Raw genomic sequence first — 21,573 nt, 5'->3', positions numbered from 1 at the left:
GGCTGAGCGGGGGTTTGAACCCAAAACTTCAGGTATCCAAGCGAAGGGCAAAACTTAAAGAACACAAATATGAGGGGCAAAATTTAAAGACCACCCAAAAGAAGGGCAATCCGTGCAAAAAAATGTATTTCCATCAACCTGTATAGTTGGGCTGAACCTATGAGCAATGGTCCGCTAAATGAGAATGGGGTTGCGTCAGTCAGTGTCATCTCATCTTCAAAAGCTGCTAACCTATCGGTGGTATTCAGCAATCAGCATGCAGATACCTCTTTATCATGCAGAGGAATTTATTCTGTTGCTTTTGGCGGAGATACAGATATCCAATTATCTTGGGTATTACCCACCATACAGAAAAAGTATTACAGATCTTATTCCTTTACTGCAATCATTGAGAAAATATGACGATAGAATGTAAATATTTAGGTGAAAATATATTCACACGTCACGCTTCTAGATTTGCGTATTACAATAACCCTCTTATCTTTGGTTGAAAGAGCTACGGGGACCAAGAATGTGTTGATTATTAGTGGGGAAAAACTAATCTAATACGCGATACGTATACCAACTTTACTCCGGATGCAAAGTACATTCGTTGAAATCTAGTAGGGAGAACTTATTCACCATATCCTTGAGTTATTTGACAATATATGGGCATGATGGCTTATCATTCCTTGTTTTACTTTTCTTCTTCTTTTATTCCCTTAGGATACGACAAAATATACTTTAAAGCCTCTTCGTCCTCATCTTTTACGCTAACCAACCATAGCATTTCAGCTTTAATGTCAAAGATGATTAAAATTAATTTCAGCCTTTAAGAGCTTTTCCAGAATGGACCTTTGTATTATATCTGGAGAATATAGTACTCCTATGATTTACATCTAAAAAGATGCTATGACTGATGATACCGGCCTTCACTCAAGAGTCAAGAGTGTAAAATTTAGACTAGTTATGATTGCTGTACTCCTTTGTTGTGGCACACATAAATGATTTTTCTGAGTGTAGATGTCACAGTGAAACGATATAGTACACGTTAAGTTACAAAGAAATTAACGAAACAATTATGCAAATAACATGAGCATTGCTACACGTTAAGTTAAAAAGAAATTAACGAAACAATTATGCAAATAACATGAGCATTGCCTTATGCGACTTCCCTTTGGTTTTGTTAGCACAACCGTTACGCAATCCCTCTCTTTTTCAATAGTAATCTATTCCTTCAGTTTTGTTGTTTGTCAACGACAACGTCTGATTAAATTAAACTAATAAAAAGCACTTGCTTCGGTCACTTATTTTTAATTCTAACCTTAACCAGTCGAATCATGATCTATGTTATCATAATGATAATTAATTAATGCACACTTTTTCGTTATTAATGATGTTGGACTAAAGTACATACTAATAAGAGGGCTCAAAAATGAGAATGCTCAACTAACGAATATTAGTTGAGGGATCCTGGAATGTCGATTTTGAGAAATCCTATGAGCTAACTTTTAATTTTGAGCTAGGCTCGAAGTTCATTTTTAACATGGAATTCGAGTCATGCTTGTCCCTATTATTATGTGTATCGGGTCTTATGCTATATTGTTCATGCTCCCGTTCATAAGCCTTAGCGCGAGGAATAGTGAAGTATCCCACATTTGTTGAAGGATTAGTTATTTGTATCCTATCTTGTACAATTATCACCTCATGAACTAACTTTAAGATCAACTAACTTTAAGATCAAGTCAGACTCAATACCAGGGGCGGATTTACCTTAGATTCAGGGGTATCACGTGACACGATTTGGTCAAAAATTTTTACTAAGTATGCTAATATAATTAACTGACATAAACAAATCAAGAATAAATATAATAAAATGACACTCTTCAACACAAAGGCTTGCGCAGCTCAGTTGGTCAAGCGCCTCTGTTTTCAACTGTAGGTCCCGAGGTTGAACCTCTAACAGCTACATTCTGGCTTTTTTAAAGTTTTTAACATACATGTCCAGGTTTAGATCTCTTCGAAAAAAGAAATATTTCAGTAATGTCATTTCTTCAGTAATGTCCAAATTTGACTTCTTTGATATAAAAATTATATGTAACATCTTTGAAGTAAATAACATATTTAACCAATTAAGTCTAGGATCATTTTTTTCGTTTAACTGTTTTCTAGTTGTGCTACTATTCTTTTTTCTTTTCCACTCTTTCTTTTTGGCACCGATGAAATTGATTTAAAACGATAGGCAGAAACAAATAAATAATGAGTTTTTTGGTTTGGTGCCTATGAAAAAAACGCTTAGTATTATTTCTAGTAAAGTTATTTTGAATATATTTAAAAAAAAAAAAATATTGAGAAGAGTTGTGCGTGCGTGTGTGTTTTTTATATATATTATGTCATCCAATCAGAGGTCCGCGTTGTTTAATTAAATCAGCCCAATTTTAAATTCAAATCAATAAAGAAAAAACCGACCCAAATTAATGAAAAATGGCATGGATGAGGGTAACGGCAATGGCATAATGAGCCAAACTATTGACGAGTAGCATAAATGAGCTATTTCTGATAGTTTGATGACATATTTGAGCCTTTTCCGTTTTTAATATGATGTTACCATGCTTTATTTATTTACTTTCATCTTAAAATGTGACACTGCTTGCAAAAAATCCTGCTTACGCCACTGCTCAATACCCATTTCTTTTAACATGACCAAACATGGTTTAGTTTCTAAACGTGATTAGGGACATACGTGCTGAGTAAATAGGAAATTTGAGTCGTGATAGTAGCCGGTATTGATGGATGCATGTGAAACTTTTATGCGTGTTTAGTGTTTTCCATAATACTGAATACAGAGCCCACTAATTATTTCTGCGGAGACTAAGTTTTTTGGGAGTAGCAAAGCGTGCAAGCTGGTGATGTGACTAGTCCATTTTCTCCCATTAGATTTTGCCTGTCCTTTACTTTGCTCTTGCAGGACTATACATGGACCCCCACTATACCTCGCTCTTCAGCCAATATCTTCTCGTACTACTAATAAAGTGCTGGAGTTCTAACAGACTCACAAATAGTCTTATATATGGATTTGCCGGTAAGAAAACAGTAATTCCTCCGTAACAAAATTATGCAGTAATATTTGACTCGATATGAATTTTTTTATTTATTTTTTTGAAAAATTATTTTGTGTCTCAACTGATGGAAGTTGTGTGACTTCACCGATTTGCGAAATAAAGAAGTAATCACAAACTCTCCCGTCCTAATTTAAGTGTCTTAGTTTGACTAGAAAAAATTAAAAAGACTTTTAAATCATGTGATTTAAAACTATAGCTGTGTACAATGCGGGCGAATTCCCTTTAAATATTGTAATCTTAAACATGTCACGTATGATGTTTGAAATTAAATAGTTATCAAATGTAGAAAGATGTATTTTTTCAAACAGACAAAAAAAAAAAAAGTAAAACTGGGACGGAACGACTAAAAATTGCACATTCCAATAAATGGAAGAGACTTTTTCAAATCAAAAAGCAAGTATGGAGGAACCACGCGACATGTCCTGTTGAGTCCTACTCCTGAACAGAGCAAAAAGATCCAATTCCCATAGGCCAAAACAGGACAAGGTAACACCAGTAGTGAATAGTGAGATAGAAACAAAAATTAGTTGTATCCCTTTAATTATAGTAGTACAAACGTACATTATTTTCTTCTACTTCTAAGTTATAGAAGAAGCCAGGGAAAAAAACCATGAAACGGGAAAGAAACTACAGTATATCACATAAAAAAAACAAAAAAAAACTACAGTATATTGTTATAAAATTGTTAAAACAGTAACAATAATTTCTGAAAATATAAAACAGAAACTGGACAGAAACTGGAAAACTAAGAACAGTGTCTGGAAAAATATGTAAGAACAAAAATCGAGCCCACTGAATGCACAGTGTGTCCTTAAGGAAATTATTCCCCTCAATGTACCCGAGGTTGTGGAATATATCCTCCCAGGATAGAACGATTTACTCACCGTAGTAGCGGTACTGCAAACTTTGGTGACAGCGAACCACTCGAAGGCTGTAAAATCACACAGAATTTTTTATGAAGTGCAAAAGAAGAAGATAGAAGAATTCAGAATTTTTCATTTAGGAAAATCTGAAGGGATGACTAGATATTTATAACTAACAACAGGTGTCTGTTAACGAAATAGGTGTGTCTTTTCTGAAAAGGCATGTGCCTTTTCGACAAAAAATTTTTTTTCCGAAAAAAGCAAAGAAAATAAAACTTTCATTTCCCATTCACACCAAATACCTAACATATATCACATAAAATAAAATAGTATTACACATAAAAGTTTACAATATTGTGGTTAGGGTTTTGGCACGTGTATCCATTAAAAGCTACCAGTTGTACTATTTATATTAATGACTAGTAAGACCCTTATCTCTTAGTTTAATAATTGAAACCCTAATCCGACATTAGATTTAAACAACAAACTGCTTGGAATTTGTTCCACCAATCAGAAAAGTGAGTATATATTATATGCAGATTGCAGAACAACTAAACAAGCGTCGCCCTCTCCGTTTTCGTGATAAGCAACCTCAATCATCAATCACTAAATTAGATGTTCTAAAGATTATTTAATTACTTAAAACGGTGCAAACACTGATCTTGGACGCTTTATTGTTACTACTTTCAGTAACTCCAATAATATATTCTTCTAATTTTCGTTGGACAGTGATGCCAGGAACTATTTCCAAATCCATCTCCGACAGATAATCAAAAGCAAAGATTATAAAAGTTAAATTTTCTTCTTTCCAGCTCCTAACAAACTAGTAGCTAGACTGATTGTTTCATTTAGATACTGCCAGAAATGTATTAATGTTGCCAAATATAATGACAAGTTGAGGTTTCCATATGTTCGTTTGAAGTCTCTAAAGAGGAAAGTTTCAATGATAAAGTTACTTTTTTATCCTCAATGACTATCTTATCGATTTAATTATGTTTGCTAAATTAGATGAACCATGCTCATTTTTGTTTCAGTCCTTCAAATTATCACAGTAAAATAATACTAGAACAATATACTCCATATGTTCCTCATTGGGTATGCTGTTGTTTATTTTTCTTCTTTTGTATTTCCTTTTTTATTGGGTTGATTTAACTCAAAAGTCTCACACTATTAAGAGTAAATTATCATACCTTATATTTTTTATTTTTTATTTTCAGTTACCAATGTGATTAATTGTGGCACACCAATGGCCACAAGAGTCCACGTATTTTTTGTTCATACATCTCCAAAGCTGCGAGTAAAGTAGCACGCCAATACGTAGGCAATAAAAGACACTGATTAAGTCGGGTTTGACACCATCACGCCGCCATCTCCATACGTGTGACTTTGATTATCAGGCTAAAACAATCTAAAGATAAACTTATCGATTGACCTCACACCATTAAAAGTATCACTATACTTGACTCTTTTTTCCTTTTTAATTACAAATTGAGATAGCATTTGCGCACCCATTAACAATTCTCACTTGTGATACCAAAATCTTCGTGTTGTCTATGTTCAACCGAAAAATGATGTTACAAGGTTGTGATATTATTTACTTTGAACTAAGTCTGCACAATTATTGGAAAAGTCTCACCCCCCCCCTCCCCCGGTTAAGTGTATCTACACATTATATATCTTTCTTTTCAAATAACTAATGTAAGGTTGTCGCTCGAGAAAATAGATTTCTTGACCTCTTACAATTTGAATAGAAAAAAAAAAAACTTTTTCAGATCTGTTATATATTTTTTGAGACCTCTTATATGCGAAAAAGGAAAATATCTTGCAAAAGAATCATACAACTATTTCTCCCGTCGCTCACATACTATTAACAGATTGCATGAGCATTCAAATAGGGAGGTAGAAATACGGATATCTTTTCTTTACATGAGACCCACACCTTCGGCTGTCACAACTCACAATGTCCCTAGCAAAGAAATTTGTGCTCTCTTCTTCCCAAATGGGGGAACTGGATGGACCTCATACACACCCTAACCAGGAAAATTATCTGCCTCCTAAATATGAAAAATAAAGCTAAGACTTAGATAAAACTGAGGGTGTTCATGGGTCGGTTTGGATCGATTTTTGGTTAAAATCAAACCAAAACAATTTAGTGTTTTTTTTTAAGTTATTAAGAACAAACCAAACCAAATATAATATATGACCATCGGTTTGATTGTTCTCGGTTTGGTTCGATTTTTCGGTTATCATGAAACATAATGTTATTTCTATCTTTCATTTTGTTATCAAGAAACATAATGTTATTTCTCTCTTTCATTTTTTTTTACCTACGATTAGGAAAGACTTTTTCATCATTTTTCAACTTATAATCCATTATTACCCTTTTATTATGAGAGCTGCAATTTTCTAGAATTGTATAGAGAATGTCTTAAGACCTATGAGTTTTAATCAAGTGAATAAAATTCGTAAGAAATACTCCCTTCTCTATTAAGTAAATCTCATAGTTGTTTCTTCAAATAAATGAGTTTGGATACATGAATTTCTATTTAAGAAATGAGCTTAAGATGTAAAATTCATTAGCCTAATAGAGATAAAGAAAATTTCGATGAAAGAATAAACAAAATATTTAAAATTATGTATAAAATTAGTATTTTTTTTTGTGTGTGTGTGTATATAATTGTGCATATTATTTAGTCGGTTCGGTTCGATTTTTTCTTCGGTTTGTTTTTAATAAAACCAAACCAAATCAAATATTATCTATTTCTTAAAATTCAAAACCAAACCAAACCTAAATAACTATCGGTTTGGTTTGGTTTGAGATTCGGATCAATTTTTAACCAAAACGTTAACCCCCTGAAACAAAGTAATTTAGTCACACAATAGATTAACTTCGGAAATGAGGCGCAGGGAACACTATTACACTACTATCATTCAGAAAACTAAAGCCAAATCTCCTTTACAAGATTCTCTTAATAACAAGGTTGGTTATTGCAGCCCATTTGAAAGCACAGCTTGTCGTTTACATAGAGAGTAACATCTGACACACACACTAAGGGGAACAAATTGCTGCAATATAATTGCTTTACGGTGGACCATATATCCCCACTTTATTTTCCACACTTTTACAGCACCAAAAGCCCCCATGCCTTTCTCTTTCTAATCTTATAATGAATGAAATGCTGCCCGCCTAATGGTTTTGATTAACCATTTTGTCTTATCTTGTAATTACGCCTAATGTAATTGTACTTATCTTATGATTAGATTCCTGAAACTAAAGTCATGTTTTGGAGAAGAATTTATACAGATCACAGGAAGATTTACAGGGACCATAGTTATGTCACATCATGATGCATTCATCTAGCCCCCTCTATATTTTCCTCTCATATTCCACACGTTTTGCAGTTTCTTTAAATACTGACATATATTGAAAGAAAAGCTAAGCCCAATAATAATGACATTGTTGGACCAATGTGCAGGCTGCAGAAGAGGACGAACATGACCTTGTCGGTTGTTTAGTGGAGTAAGTCTTTACTTTCATCAATGTCTGATGGCAAGTCATTACTCATTACTCTTTCTTTAGCTACTAAACTCCATCTCATGCCTCCTTCTCTTGTGTGCTTTCTTGGGTTGGATGCCTCTAAGGAGACACCACAACATCCATCTTTTCTCATTAATTAATTATTTTCTATTGGCTACCCCCTCTTAGATTACTTTTAAGATTAAGATTGTATCTTTCCTTGAGAGTAATATTGCTACTTCTAGTATTACTCTAAATCCTACCCCTTTAACTCTACTTATCAATAACTTTCTATAAGTTTATTGTCAGTGACTTCAAAGTCTAGTTTTACCCCGTGTTGACCGGCTATCTCAGTTTTCTTGATTGATTCCATCTCTAAATGGTAGTACTCCCTACTAGCTAGCCAGCTAACCAAAGTCCTTGGGTCAATTCAGCCTCTCTAATTTGCTTACGTATAGTAATTAGTACAAACAGTGGAGCTAGCACTAAAAAATCCACTTTTATATAGGGAGAATTGACAAGTCTGATATCACTCAATTAATTAGTCCCCCAATTATGATAGCTCTCCGAGTTACCTAAAAGATATTAAAAAGGTTTAGAAGATATTTTTTCTTGCAACTTAGGACATATTACAAGAGGTGAAGTTTAAGACCAGACAGATACTAGGATTTATGGAACACAGAGGTCAAGAAAAGGATATGGGCATGTCCAATCCCATTGGTTATAATCCATCTCATCTTAACCAGCAACAAGAATCATCATCCTCTGGGGCAACCAAATTACCTACTACTCCTGTAGCTTCAAGTCTAGCAGATAAAAGAACAAATGAGCAAATTATCCATGGAAATACCCTTTTTAGCCCTAACCAAACCCTAGATCAGCATAATAATCTTACTCAAACTTCAGATCCAGATCCACTTCGACAAGTACGGACAACGTCAGCAAGTGATAGAAATATCAGCACTGTCCGATACAAAGAATGTCTAAAAAATCATGCCGCAAGCATGGGAGGACATGTCTTAGATGGTTGCGGAGAATTCATGCCAAGTGGAGAAGAAGGGACACCGGAATACCTGAAATGTGCAGCTTGTGATTGTCACCGCAATTTTCATCGAAAAGAGACTGAAGACGAATCACAAACACCCAGTCATGTGCATAGATATAACATCAACAACCACCATATAAACACTCAAATTCCGCCTTCTCTTCCGTCTCCACAGCACCATCATAAGTACTCTCATAGGGGACACGTGGCACCAGTGATGATGAGCTTCGGAGGGAACACGGGAGTTCCAGCTGAATCATCTAGTGAAGATCTGAACATGTTTAATGGTGGACAAGGGGTAATTCAGCCATGTAATTATTCGATGTCGAAGAAGAGATTTCGAACGAAATTCAGTCAACAACAGAAAGATAAAATGCAAGAGTTTGCTGAGAAGCTGGGATGGAGAATTCAGAAACAAGATGAACAAGAAGTGCAGCAATTTTGTACCGAAGTGGGGGTGAAGAGACAAGTGTTCAAAGTGTGGATGCACAACAGCAAACAAGCAATCAAGAAGAAACAAACATAACAGGCAAGACTGCAAAATCCCATGTTTTAGATTAAATTAGACCCTTTTTCCTTTGTGCATAAATCTGATAGATAAGAGGAGTTTTAGGCAAATAATCAATTCTTTGACTACATAATTTCAGCAGGCTTAGCATCTTCAGAGGCTGACTGTTTTTTAGTTCTTCCCCGTTACCAAAGTAATTTAATGTTAAGCATATAATGAAGGACTTTACATTATGTAGTTAGTAATTCGTAGTATCAATTAATTCATCATAAAAGTCTCTTCAAATTCCCCTTTCAGTGTACTAGATGGCAATTGCTAGTTGGTTTTCTAATCAATCCGTTTTTTTTTTTTTGTATTTTTCCCTATTTTTGTGTTGTCGGGATATCAGTCAGCTACTATCACGGAATAACGAGACAACCAAACAAAGAAATTGAATTGGTTCTCTTTCAGATTACTCTTGGTTTCTCTGAAGGAGAATATCCAAGATTCTTCATCTAATCAGTTTCACAATTAGCCAATTGCTGCAATAAGTGAGACACGCATATGAGAAAATTACTACCGTGTCTTTTATTTTGGGGAAAGATCGTATAGTGATTGTATGCGGTTAAAGCTGTGGAAAATAAAAGATAATACTAGTGTGCTAATATGCTTAATTAGAAAACTATGATCTTAGAATGTAGAAATTAAAGACTAGCATTAAGAACCAATAAAATGCTTAAAATCTAGTTACTTATAGATGATCTGGTACATTAATTTGTCAACCTACCGTGAACTGGTATATAGAACCCTATAACCCAGGAACTTTCCATAAACATTAGGACCAAAACATATCCGTGAGATGTTGTTATATGGTTATTTAACGTTCATGCTCTTCCAGAGTTAGCAAATTAAGAGCCTGTTTAGATTGGCTTATCAGTTGCTTATAAGCTGTTTTCAGTTTTTTTGAGTGTTTGGCTGGTCAGCTTAAAGTTGGTTAATCAGCTTAAAGCCATTTTGTGCTTAAAATAAGCCCAAAAAATTAATTGGGCCCGTTTGACTTAGCTTATCTAAAGCAGTTTATAAGCTGTTGTCAAAAAATAATAAATTGGGCTACCTCAACCTTTTTTTTTTTGGCTTATAAACTGTTTCCAGTTTATAAGCTGTTTTTTTTCAAGCCCATCTAATCAGGCTCTTTAAGCAACCTTATTTGGAGCCTCTAGAGAGGTCGGTAAAACTTGGTACTATCTGCTATTTCTGCAAATTATATTTCTATATGTGTTGTGCTTCCGGAGAGAAGCTAAGACAAACCAGAAACTACTTTTGTTAGGCTAATACCCGCCCGCTTAAGAACAGTAACCGGCTGCATATTAAGCCATACTAATATGATTCCTCTTATTTACCAAAAAAAAAGGATCAGACAAAAGACAAACTGCTTATACACGATATGTTAGCTAAGCTGCTCTTGGACTGCGAGTTGCACTTCGTCACACCAGAAAATAATTGCGGAGGAGTGGGTATTAATTCATTCTTTCGCTGTTCTTTTTTTTTTTTTTCCCCCTTTCCATTTTGTGTTTACTCTCTATACTTCAATCATCTTGAACAACCCAAGCATGTACGTTCATTACATTAACTAAAGGCATGTTGAAAACCTTGTTTCCCTTTTAGTGAAGTTTGAGGATTACAATTGTCTATTCCAGTATAAGCAAATTGAGATTGATTCTTACCCGTTTGGCCATAAGAATTATTCACTTTTTTCCGATTTTTTTTTTTTACTTTCTTCGAAAATTAGTGTTTGGTCATGAAAATTTCAAATACAACTTGAAGTTGTATTTGAAATTTGAAAAACAAGAAAAATTTGTTTTTCAAGTTTTTCACAACCAAAACAAATGCATTTCAACCAAAAAAAAAAAAAAGTTATCTGCAAAAATTATGGCTAAACACAACTCCAAAATTTAAAAAATTTTTTTTTTTTTTTTATTTCTATGGCCCAATGCCTACTTAGACTTTTAAACCAAGTAAACAATTTATATATGCTTTCAACTCTTATCTGCATTTAAAATGCAATTAGTAATTTGAAATGAAGTGAGTTTTAACCTATGAATGTTTACACAAGCTGTGATAAACTGAAAATGGCAACTTGAAATATGACCTATTGAACCGCGACCGTAGTTAAAATTACCACTACACATATATGAACAGTTAACACGATAAAGAGATAAATAACTTATTAGATCAAGTCAATTTATACAGCAAAACGCGAAATGGTTAAACAGGATCATAATACAGATGTTATTATTAAATGAATAATTATATGTGATGGTTATGCAAGAATGACACTAATATCAAGATATTATCCTCCATATTAGCATTTTTATCAATGAATCTTAAATTAAAGTTAGAAAGAATTATTACTGTAAGATACTATCATATTTCTAGTTCACGCCCTTTTTCAAATACAATTATATATTTTCCGAAACAAAAAATGCATCAATAACATACATGGAGTTTTACAACCAAAATCTAATGTCCTATTAGGTTATACCGAGGTTATTTTTTCCAACTTGAAAAGCCAATTATAGAAACTCAGCCAGTGATGTGTAGAAGTTGGACTGTGTCACGCAAATGTAGTACTTTAATCTTAATCGTATGAACAAGAAGATTTTAAGCACCTCGTACTGATGAGGAGGAAAGTTAACGAACCTCACATGATATTTTTGGTATAATCAAAACATATTCTGAATTTGAAGCTTCCCAAATTAAAAAAAAAAAAAAAAGGATTGTCTATGGCCCATTCAGATATTAGCCATCGAATTCCACCGCCAAAATAAGCACGAACTATTCAAACAGACTCTTGATGATGAACGTCGTAAAACAAAGGCAAATAGGACTATAATTAACATCTAACGAAGAGAAAAGAGGAGAGAGGAAAAGGAAGGTCAGGATGCTTTTGAGGTTTGCACAGTGTCTTTCATCTCTCATATTGAACCATCCAGATCAAACATGAACGTGACTTTGGAACAGTATCCGGGTCTCATCATTCACCAGTCTTTATTTGAAATAATGGATTGTCGTGCAGTACTTTAAGAGCCCGTTTGGATTGACTTATAAGTTGCTTATAATTTGTTTTTAGCTTTTTTGAGTGTTTCGCTAGCCAGCTTAAAGTCATTTTGTGCTTAAAATAAGCTCAAAAAAATAATTGAGCCCATTTAATTTAGCTTATCTAAAGCAGCTTATAAGCTGAACTTTTCAGTCAAAAAAAAAAGTTAGATTACCCAACTTATTTTTTTAAGTTATAAGCTGCAAATAGGCATAAGCCCATCCAAACAGGCTCTAAGTCAACAATAGTAACAGTATTTTTAATAAGGTGGTACATAATTTTTTTAACAGTTGGTACAAGGACTTTTTTAACAGTTGGTACGAGGACTTTTGCAGCTTTGATATACTGGCATTGGCTAGGGGATGCAACAATTCAATTGTAGCGGATATAAAATTCTAATTTTGCATATTTTTCCCTTTATATCTACTACAGCATAATAATAACAGATACGTACAAATTTTGGTGGTGGATGCTTCCTTTTAGATGAACGTGTCTACATATGAGACCAAACGCACTAAAATCTTTTTGGTGCATGTTTCTGAAGTTGGCTGTCAAACAAAATATGCATAATAAGCGTCGTCATTCTCTTTATTAATTAAGCTAAGACCTTACAGAATTGAGTTCATCAAGAACTTCATCCGCCCTACAAAAAGAATACGTAACAACAGGAAAAAACAATATAATAGTAAAAATCTAAGCCACTCACCGGATGGAAAATCATTTCAATGAAGGAACCTCTTTCCAAGCAAGATTTCCATTCAGGGGCTGTTATACTACTAATTGCTCATAATTCTTTGCCACTCGCACTTCTCATTTTTGCTCCAACGTTACCTGCAGCTGCCGAAGCCTTCTCTTTGGCTGCTTCATATTTATCCTTTGCTTGTTCATTCATCGTGTTCTTGGCAGTGTTGTAGGTTTCATGCGCCTTTGATTTGGCCCCCTCGTAGTCATCATAAGCTTTCTCTCTCGCATCATGGGCTCTATCGGTAGCCATTCTTATGGTTTGATCTGCTTTACCAGAGGCAAAGTCATAGGCATCCGAGGCTTTATCTTTCATAGTGTCTTTTGAATTACCAGCAAGGTTAGAAGCCGCATCCCTTGCTCGGCTCAACTTGTCAGATACAAATCCATAAGCGTCATACGCTTTGTCTTTTCCGATTTCTTTGGCATCGCTTACTTTATCAGTAGCATAACCATAGGCATCTGATGCTTTGTCCTTCATGGTGTCTTTTGAATCACCAGCAATATTAGAAGCCTCGTCCTTCGCTTGGTTCATCTTGTCAGATGCATATCCGTAAGCATCATACGCTTTGTCTTTCCCTATTTCTTTGGCATCACCTGCTTTATCTGTGGCATAAGCATAGGCATCGTTAGCTTTATCCTTAACCTTCTCTTTAGCTGCGCTGCCCATCTCGGAAGCAGCATTCACCAAATCATGTGCCTTCCCAGAAGCAAAATCTCTGGCACCATAAGCTTTATGTTTAGCGCTTTCTTTGGCATCGGCGGCCATGTCTGAAGCAATGTTAGTGGCTCGACCTGCCTTTTCAGATGCGGAGGCATAAGCATCATGAGCTTTCTCTTTGGCAAAATTATTCGCATCATAAGCCTTGTGTTTAACTTTTTCTTTGGCATCACCTGCCATGTCCGAAGCAATGTTAGTAGCTTGACTCGCCTTATCAGATGCGGAGGCATAAGCATCATGCGCCTTCTCTTTGGTAAAATCAGAAGCATCATAAGCCTTATGTTTGGCTCTTTCTTTTGCATCGGCCGCCATATCCGAAGCAGCATTAGTGGCTTGACCTGCCTTATCAGAAGCGGAAGCATAAGCATCACGTGCTTTCTCTTTGGCAAAATGTTTGGCATCATAAGCTTTATGTTTGGCACTTCCTTTGGCGTTTGCCGCCATGTCCGAAGCAGTGTCTGTGGCTTGACCTGCCTTATCAGATGCATATGCATAAGCATCATCAGCCTTTTGTTTGGCAAAATCGGTAGCAGTGTTTGCGGCTTTGCCAGTTTTCTCCGATGCATAGGCATAAGCGTCATACGCATTATCTTTTCCTCTTTCATTGGCATGACTAGTGATATCTGCGGCTGCGTCCATAGCTTGATTGGCTTTCTCGGATGCAAAATTTTTAGCATCACCGAATTTGTCAGATGCTACGTCAGCCATCTCCTTCGCCTTTTGAGAGCCATACCTTTGGGTTCCTGCAAAGAACATCTGATTATTAGTTATTCTTTCAATGTACTAGTTGTCTATCGGTTTCACTAAAACTTGATGTCTAGGAAAGATTACCATGTGAAGCAGAATTAATGGAATCTCTTGCATTTGATGCGGCATCCTTAGCTCTATCTGATAATCTTTGGGCTTCATCTTTTGCATCGTCTTGGTACCTGAAAATGAGAGTGAATAAGAAGTAAGTAATCCCATAGTTGTTTAGATTAACATAGAGAGCGACTGCGACCAATTTAGAAATGATTGATTAATTTTCCATTGCACCTAGTTGCTAATTATGTTCATTATTTCATGAAAATATGATAGGCCATCCGAGCAGAAGGCAGCGTCTGATAATGAAACAAACAAACTACTACAATGTCCACTTGGTAAAACTGGTACTTAACAAGTAACAAAACATTGCCTAATCTATTTAGATTAAATTTCCAAACCTTCACCAAAAAATGCTTCGAATATTTGAGTTTGTCCTTTCGCAGGTTTTTTGAATAGTTGTATAACACCTACACTCGTCTGATTAAAAAGGGGAAATTAAAATTTTAAAAATTTGTTTATTAACTCCCTCCGTTTCAATATTTTTAGATCTCTTAGAAAAACAGATTTTTTTAAAAAGAAATAAATATCTGTAAGACAACGAAAAGGCCCTTAATTGCCTATTAATTTTACCATCTCAAAGGTTGACAATTGATATATTACTTGTTTGCACCTATGTAAATCAAGGGTAAATTTTTACACGTGTTGAAAAGCAATTCTATATCGACAATGTTTAGAGAGTACCCAGAGAATATACAACGGATAGTACTATTATTTGAACCCAAGTTTAGCGAGACAAACTTTTAAAAAGTCGTCTAGTTTAAATCCAAATGTTACGTGACTTCTTTTTTTGCGCGGATTGCCCTTCATTTGGGGTAGTCTTTAATTTTTGCCCTTCAAATTGATGATCTTTAAGTTTTGCCCTTCGCCTAATACTCCGAAGTTGTGGGTTCAAACCCCAGCTCCATTAAAAAAAAAATCACAAGGTAGAATTTCGCAAGGCAGAAGTTGCAAAATTCTGTCTTAAGACAGAATTCTACCTTAAGGCAGAAATTTACAAATTCTGATTGTAAGGTCCAAATTCTGCCTGAAGAGCAAAAGTTAAAGACCACCATTTTGAGGGATAAAAATTAAAGACCACCCAGCGAAGGGAAATCTGGCAAATTGCCCCGTGACTTTAAGTCTCCAAGCCTATGATAATCGAGGAATATTTAGTTATTTCTTCTTCTTATTTTGTACACACACGTAATTAGTATAGGTTTCAATACGATTAGAATTATAGCATGTTTGGTCAAGCTTTTAAAAATCAACTTATTTTGAAACGTACTTTTCGTGAGAAGCAGTTTATGTTTGGTCAATTAATTTAAAAAATACTCTTGAGCTTTTAAAAAGTATTTTTAAGTTATTTTTCTCCGAAGTGCTTTTCAAAAAAGTGCTTCTAGGAAAAAGCTAGAATTTTTTCTAGCTTTTGAAAACTGCTTCTGATACTTCCCAAAAGTACTTATTTTCTCCCAAAAGCTTGGCCAAATACCTCACTTTTTTTAAAATAAGCACTTTATGAAAAAAAAAATAAGTATTTTTGCAGAAAAATAAGCTTGGCCAAACAGGCTATTAGTAAGGTAAGAACTAGCTCTCATTACATTGTACTTTTTCTTTCGAGTTTGGCTTTTATTATATATAAATAAAAAATTAGCCCTAGGCACCTTGTTTAGTGAATTTGCTTAAAATAAAAAAGTCTCCGAGCTTATTAATATCACAGCAGATATAAACTAGTACTATATTTATAGAGAACCACTTCCTCAATGAGTCACAGACTCGTCGAGGATTTGTAAAAAGTGAGTAGTAGTGCGTCCCTATTTATGTGTGAGTGTGTGTTAACATGAAATTTAATTAGGAAAGGAAACTTTTAAATTTGTAGTTTAAAATAAATCAGAAATATTTAATACACAAATTGAGAGGAGTAAATAGGAATTGCTTACTGTGAGAATTGGTCAGCGACCCAATCAGCCCAAGAAGCGGTTTTGTCTTTAGCATCATCCATGGCTTCAGAAGCACTTTGCTTAGCCTGCTGGGCTTTGTTACTCATCTCTTCCTTCGCCACATTCGCTTTTTCCTCTCCCCAACACCAACTCACACTTAACATCCCCACCACCATCACCATAAACAATGCTGTCCTCTTCCCCATTTTTTTTTTTTTACTGATTAGTGTTAAAAATGTTTTCTAGTTTCCAACTCGATCAATCTCGAACTACGAATTATTATCAATTTTTTGAATTACGAAAGGGTGAGATGAAACATGAAGATATATATATAAGGGACAGTTTAAAGTTGGAAGTTGGACAGAGCGGTTCTTTAGAGAGGCAAAATAGCAACGTGGATGCATGTGAAATGAGGTCTACTATTTTACTGCCACGTAATAAAAATGGGTAAGACCAAGTCTTTGCCGTTGAATATTTTTGGTGGGTAATTTTATTACAGCTTTGCTGATTTCGCTCTCAACCAACGGACAACTTCTCAAAATTTCTAGCAATTTTTTTGAAAAAATTTCTTCTGTCTTTCTTTTGTTTTTCCAAGTGTCTCGAGAATAAATCATTTGAAGCTATTTCTATTCACATAGATTGAAATGTCCCTGAAGTAGTTACCACGCTGTTTTATTAAAATCAAGTTGTAATGTAATTAACTAGAGATAAAGATCGACGAATAATTAGCACTCTCCCGTCTCAATTTATGTGATATAATTTGACTAAGCACAGAGTTTAAAAAATAAATGAAGATTTTTGAAACTTGTGGTCTAAAATAAGTCATAGATATTTGTGGCTGTAAATCATTTCATTAAGAGTAAAAAGGAAAGTTTTAAGTTAGATTATTTCTTAATATATAAATGTATTATCCTTTTTTGGTACAAATTAAAAAAAAAAGTGTATCACATAAATTTAGGGGCGGGCGTTCGGTTCTTCGGTTCGGTTTTTTCAAACTTTGATTCGGTTAATTCGGTTTCGATTTTTTGAAGGTGGACACCGAACACCGAACCGAACTAGTTCGGTTCGGTTTTGATTTTTTCAATTTGTTTTTTTTATATGATATTAGAAGCGATTCCATTTACACTAATTCATATTCTTAAAAGCAGTAAAACATAAAACTGATAAATTGAAATCAAAATCAAACAAACAAGATACACAAGAACAGAAAACCATAACCATGATATAGGATTAATAGGTGTTATGTACATACAGTAAGAATAATTAAGAAAACACATAAAGGACATACATTAATCCTAAAGACACATCCTAGTCACCTTTCTTTGTTAAGGATGTTACAATTGTTTTTTTTTTTTTTTTGGCTTGTTACAATTCAGTTTTTTTTGGGCTTAAACTTAATGGGTCGGGATTATTTTAATTTTTTTTAGTAATGTATTAAATTTCGGTTTAGTTTTCGGTATTTATGTCCAGCCCTACATAAATTGGGACAGAGGGAGTACTAATAAGGGGTACATGAAAAAATCATCATAACAAACGGCCAACAAAATTATTAAAGAAAAAAAGAGAGAGAATGTTCTCTTCTATGTTGTAGGGACAAAAAATTCTTGAACCTTGACTTCGTTAGGTTGATAAAAGCTTCGCTTAATTTGATCATGGGTAATTCTCATTTTACCCATGCATTGGAGGTGCACTTTGGACATTGATCTACTTCCTTGGGCTGTGCAGTCATGTCCAACCCAAATGGTCAAGTCCTGTTGGGCCTAGCTCAGGTTTCTTGATGACCCTGGTAACAATACATTTTTTTGCACGGATTGCCCTTCGTTTGGGGTGGTCTTTAAATTTTGCCCCTCAAATTTATGGTCTTTAAATTTTGCCCTTCATAGTTGTGGTCTTTAAATTTTGCCCTTTGCTTGGAAAGATGAGCGAATACATGAAGTTCTGGGTTCGAACCCCCGCTCAGGCATAAAATAAAAAAATAATTTCGCAAGGCAGGACTGGGGGAGTGTATGCCGGATCCAGCATACAATTTTTAAGAAAAAGTTAAAGTTATGCCGGATCCGGCATAACTAAAAGTCTGCCCCTCAAGGCAAAGTCTGCCCCCTCCGGCAGACTTTTAGTTAAACATAACTAAAAGTCTGCCGGAGGGGGCATACAAAATTTAAACTTTGCCTTATAAGGCAAACTTTTTTTTTTTTTGGTTGAAAGTCTATTTTATTCCATCCAAAAAACTTGTACAGCACAAAGTTGAAGCTGACCTTCAACTGTACATGGTAAAATTCCTACTCACTAACTTGTATAAGTCAAACTAGGAGCAACTATTACATTAAAAAAACAACAGCCAGTTTCAATCAACTACACTTAGCTAGGGATAGCAATTCATAGCAGCAAGAGCTCTCTGCCATTTGAAGTTGTTCCTGCCTTGGATGTGAATATGTTGTGCAATCTCTCTGCAGAGTCTATCAGGAAGAAACTGAGTGTTTTGAAATCTGAGTAGGTTCCTTTCTCTCCAAACCAATGCCACTAGCATACCAAAAATGCAGCAAGTAATGGACCAGTGGCCTGATTTGTGTCTAGCAATGTGTGAGATCCATTTGATTTCATCTTGCCAGCCCCCTATTCTTCTAGTGTACCCCAGCCATACCAACAATCTGTACCACAACCCTTTTGTGATGGAGCATTCAAAATAAAGATGGGAAAATGTTTCTTGGGTCTGCCCACAGAAGATGCAATCAGGTGGCACTTGAATGCCAAATTTGTGAAGTCTATCAACAGTTGCTAATCTACCTTGTATTGCCAGCCAAAGTGTGAATTTGTATATGGGATGGACATTTGGTTGCAGCATAATACTTTTCCATGTAACTTTGGTATATATGTTTGAAAAAATACATATATATGCTTCAAGGCAAAGTTTTCCCCCATCGGCATAAGTTTGATAAATCCTTAACAAGTTTATGCCGATGGGGGCATACTTTTAATGGGCAAACTTTTATGCCGGATCCGGCATAAACTTGTGAAGGAATTATCAAAGTTATGCCGGAACCGGCATACTTATGCCAAGTCTGCCATAAGGCATAAGTATGCCGGGTCCGGCATAACTTTGCTAATTCCTTCACAAGTGTATGCCGATGGGGGCATAGCGAAATTTAAATTTTGCCTTGCGATTTTTTTAAATTTTTTTTGACTACGTGGGGGTTCGAACCTGAAACCCATGGGATTTAGCGAAGGGCAAAATTTAAAGATTTCACATATGAAGGGCAAAATTAAAAGACCACCCCCAAAAGAAGGGCAATTCTGCGAATTTAACATAGGGAAAAGGACATTGTGTGTCCAATGGCCCAAAGTAATGCCATATTTGGTCAACATTTGGGCCTAATACCCCAGGAGTTCGGTCGGTCCAAATTAATGCCAAAAAATGGCCACTCGGCCCAAAATAATGTCAAGGCTGGCTGGCTGGCCTAACAGTCCAGGCGCTTAAAAAAAAAAAGACTTTTTGTGGTGAGGACTGCTACAGCATTTATACATATGTTGGAATTAATCATACATTTATTATACATAAATTATACGTTAATTATACACATATTATACAATAATGATATGATATTTATTTTTAACATATACAAGAGTGATACATATTATATACCACAATGATACGGTTTCTATAATACATTTTTTTATACGTATGGTACACTTTTTATACAAGATTGATACATTTTATATACACATGCTAGAATTATATATACACTTTCTATACAAAAAATGATACCTATTATATACAAAAATGATACAATTTTCTATTCTATACATGGCAGTTGCACTGTGCTGATACACATTATATACACAAATGATACATATTATATACAAAAATGATACATACCTTAGTGATTCATATTTTATACAATTTCTATACATGACATATACGTACCGATACATATTTTATACACAAATGACACATATTATATATAAAAATCGCCTCAAATATTTTTATGTTTGGGTTTTTATTTGAAAATTGTCTTATTTAAGTTTTGGCTAATGGATGAGATTAGTTTAGTGAGTATAATTTGGGTTTGGGAAAAATTGGACTAGAGGGTGGGATTATTTATGGCCGACCGGCCATATATGTCCTTTTCCCTATAACATATCCGATTAAACAACTTAGATCATTCTTCGAAGGCCTAAAGTCTGCTTTAACAAGTTAAAGATACAAGCTAAGCGTGAGTCCTTACATGTACTTAGGTTTGTGCTCAGAGACAGATTTATGATTTGAAGGTGGCGGGTGTCACAATTTTCTTCAATGTACATCTTGTTAGAAACGTGTATTTGGGTCGGGTCCATCTCTTTTGAGTTTTCGGGTCAACTTAATAGGTCGTTTTTTATTTGCAAATATGAAAATGACATCTCTAAAATCAAGAAACGAACATAATTAGCATCTTAAACAAGGAATCACCCCCATTAACAATATAAGTAAAATTAACATTTTCACTAAAGAACTTACATCTTTTATGTATATTAAAAAATGAAATTTCACAAGTAAAATAACATCTTCAATAAGGGAATTACACCAATCAAAATAAGAAAAATTATAGAAAAACTCTTCAACAGGTAAATTATACCCCATAAGTAAATGTAGAATTAGATAAACTATAAGTTCTAAAAAATAAATCATAAATTTCATTTTTTTTCTAAGCAATGCTTACGAAATTTCCATCATAAGTAGTAAATTGATTTAAATTGAATTTAACAATTATAGAAAAAAAAACACGAATTTTTATAATACACTCCCTCCGTCCATTTTTATTTATCCGCTATACTAAAATAGATGTCCACTTTTACTTGTAAGTTGTATAGTTTGAAACCCAATACATAATTTACCATTTTATATCTATTTTACCCTATTATTAAGTACTCCAATTCATTTCTCATTTTATTTATTGTTTATTGAGAGTGTCTCAAGTCAAATATAGACAAGTAAACATGGACGGAGGGAGTAACCAACAAAAGAAATTATAAGAAAATTGAATTTTGATCTCAATCCAAAATTCTTATTGAGATTCATAGATTTGAGATTAAGAGAAATGCTTAATTTAAGGGATTTTGAAGTTTCTATTTTGTGTGTTCTCGCTAGAGATCATAGATAAAATAATAAAATAAAGAAAAAAATATAAATAATAAAAAGAAAAGTCGAAAATTGAGAGAGCCGAAAAGGGATATGACTGGTACAAAA

At 34.5% G+C, this 21,573-nt stretch overlaps 2 protein-coding genes across 4 annotated transcripts; one reads left to right on the top strand and one right to left on the bottom strand.

Annotated features, from left to right (window-relative positions):
- The first annotated feature begins 8,092 nt into the window (after positions 1–8,092).
- Positions 8,093–9,322, top strand: LOC132622545 (zinc-finger homeodomain protein 6-like). Its single transcript, XM_060337152.1, has one exon. It carries the CDS (start codon positions 8,153–8,155, stop codon positions 9,050–9,052), a length of 900 nt encoding a protein of 299 aa, XP_060193135.1. The 5' UTR covers positions 8,093–8,152; the 3' UTR covers positions 9,053–9,322.
- On the bottom strand, positions 8,662–16,673 carry LOC132622544 (embryonic protein DC-8-like). 3 transcript variants are annotated; one of them, XR_009575928.1, is made up of 5 exons: positions 16,353–16,673; positions 14,404–14,501; positions 12,817–14,315; positions 12,565–12,658; positions 8,690–8,797 (listed from the first exon to the last, which is right to left on the bottom strand). XR_009575928.1 is itself a non-coding variant. In XM_060337151.1 (3 exons), exons 1-3 carry the CDS (start codon positions 16,556–16,558, stop codon positions 12,895–12,897), a joined length of 1,725 nt encoding a protein of 574 aa, XP_060193134.1. In that variant the 5' UTR covers positions 16,559–16,673; the 3' UTR covers positions 12,674–12,894. The 3 variants fall into 3 exon arrangements, 1 of the variants encoding a protein (XP_060193134.1); XR_009575929.1 differs by lacking the exon at positions 12,565–12,658 and having other exon boundaries at positions 8,662–8,797; XM_060337151.1 differs by lacking the exons at positions 8,690–8,797; positions 12,565–12,658 and having other exon boundaries at positions 12,674–14,315.
- Positions 16,674–21,573: the final 4,900 nt, after the last annotated feature.

This window comes from Lycium barbarum, chromosome 12 (assembly GCF_019175385.1).
Source record: "Lycium barbarum isolate Lr01 chromosome 12, ASM1917538v2, whole genome shotgun sequence".
In the NCBI taxonomy this organism is placed as follows: Eukaryota; Viridiplantae; Streptophyta; class Magnoliopsida; order Solanales; family Solanaceae; genus Lycium; species Lycium barbarum.
Note: the sequence above shows the minus strand (reverse complement) of the source record. Positions and strands in the feature narration are given on the sequence as shown.

Coding starts and splice junctions, on each gene's coding strand:
- LOC132622545 (XM_060337152.1), top strand. CDS start 8,153: ATGGAACACAGAGGTCAAGAAAAGGATATGGGCATGTCCAATCCCATT.
- LOC132622544 (XM_060337151.1), bottom strand. CDS start 16,558: ATGGGGAAGAGGACAGCATTGTTTATGGTGATGGTGGTGGGGATGTTA. Junction 14,502..16,352: donor GTCGCTGACCAATTCTCACA/GTAAGCAATTCC, acceptor TCTCATTTTCAG/GTACCAAGACGATGCAAAAG. Junction 14,316..14,403: donor CATTAATTCTGCTTCACATG/GTAATCTTTCCT, acceptor TGTTCTTTGCAG/GAACCCAAAGGTATGGCTCT.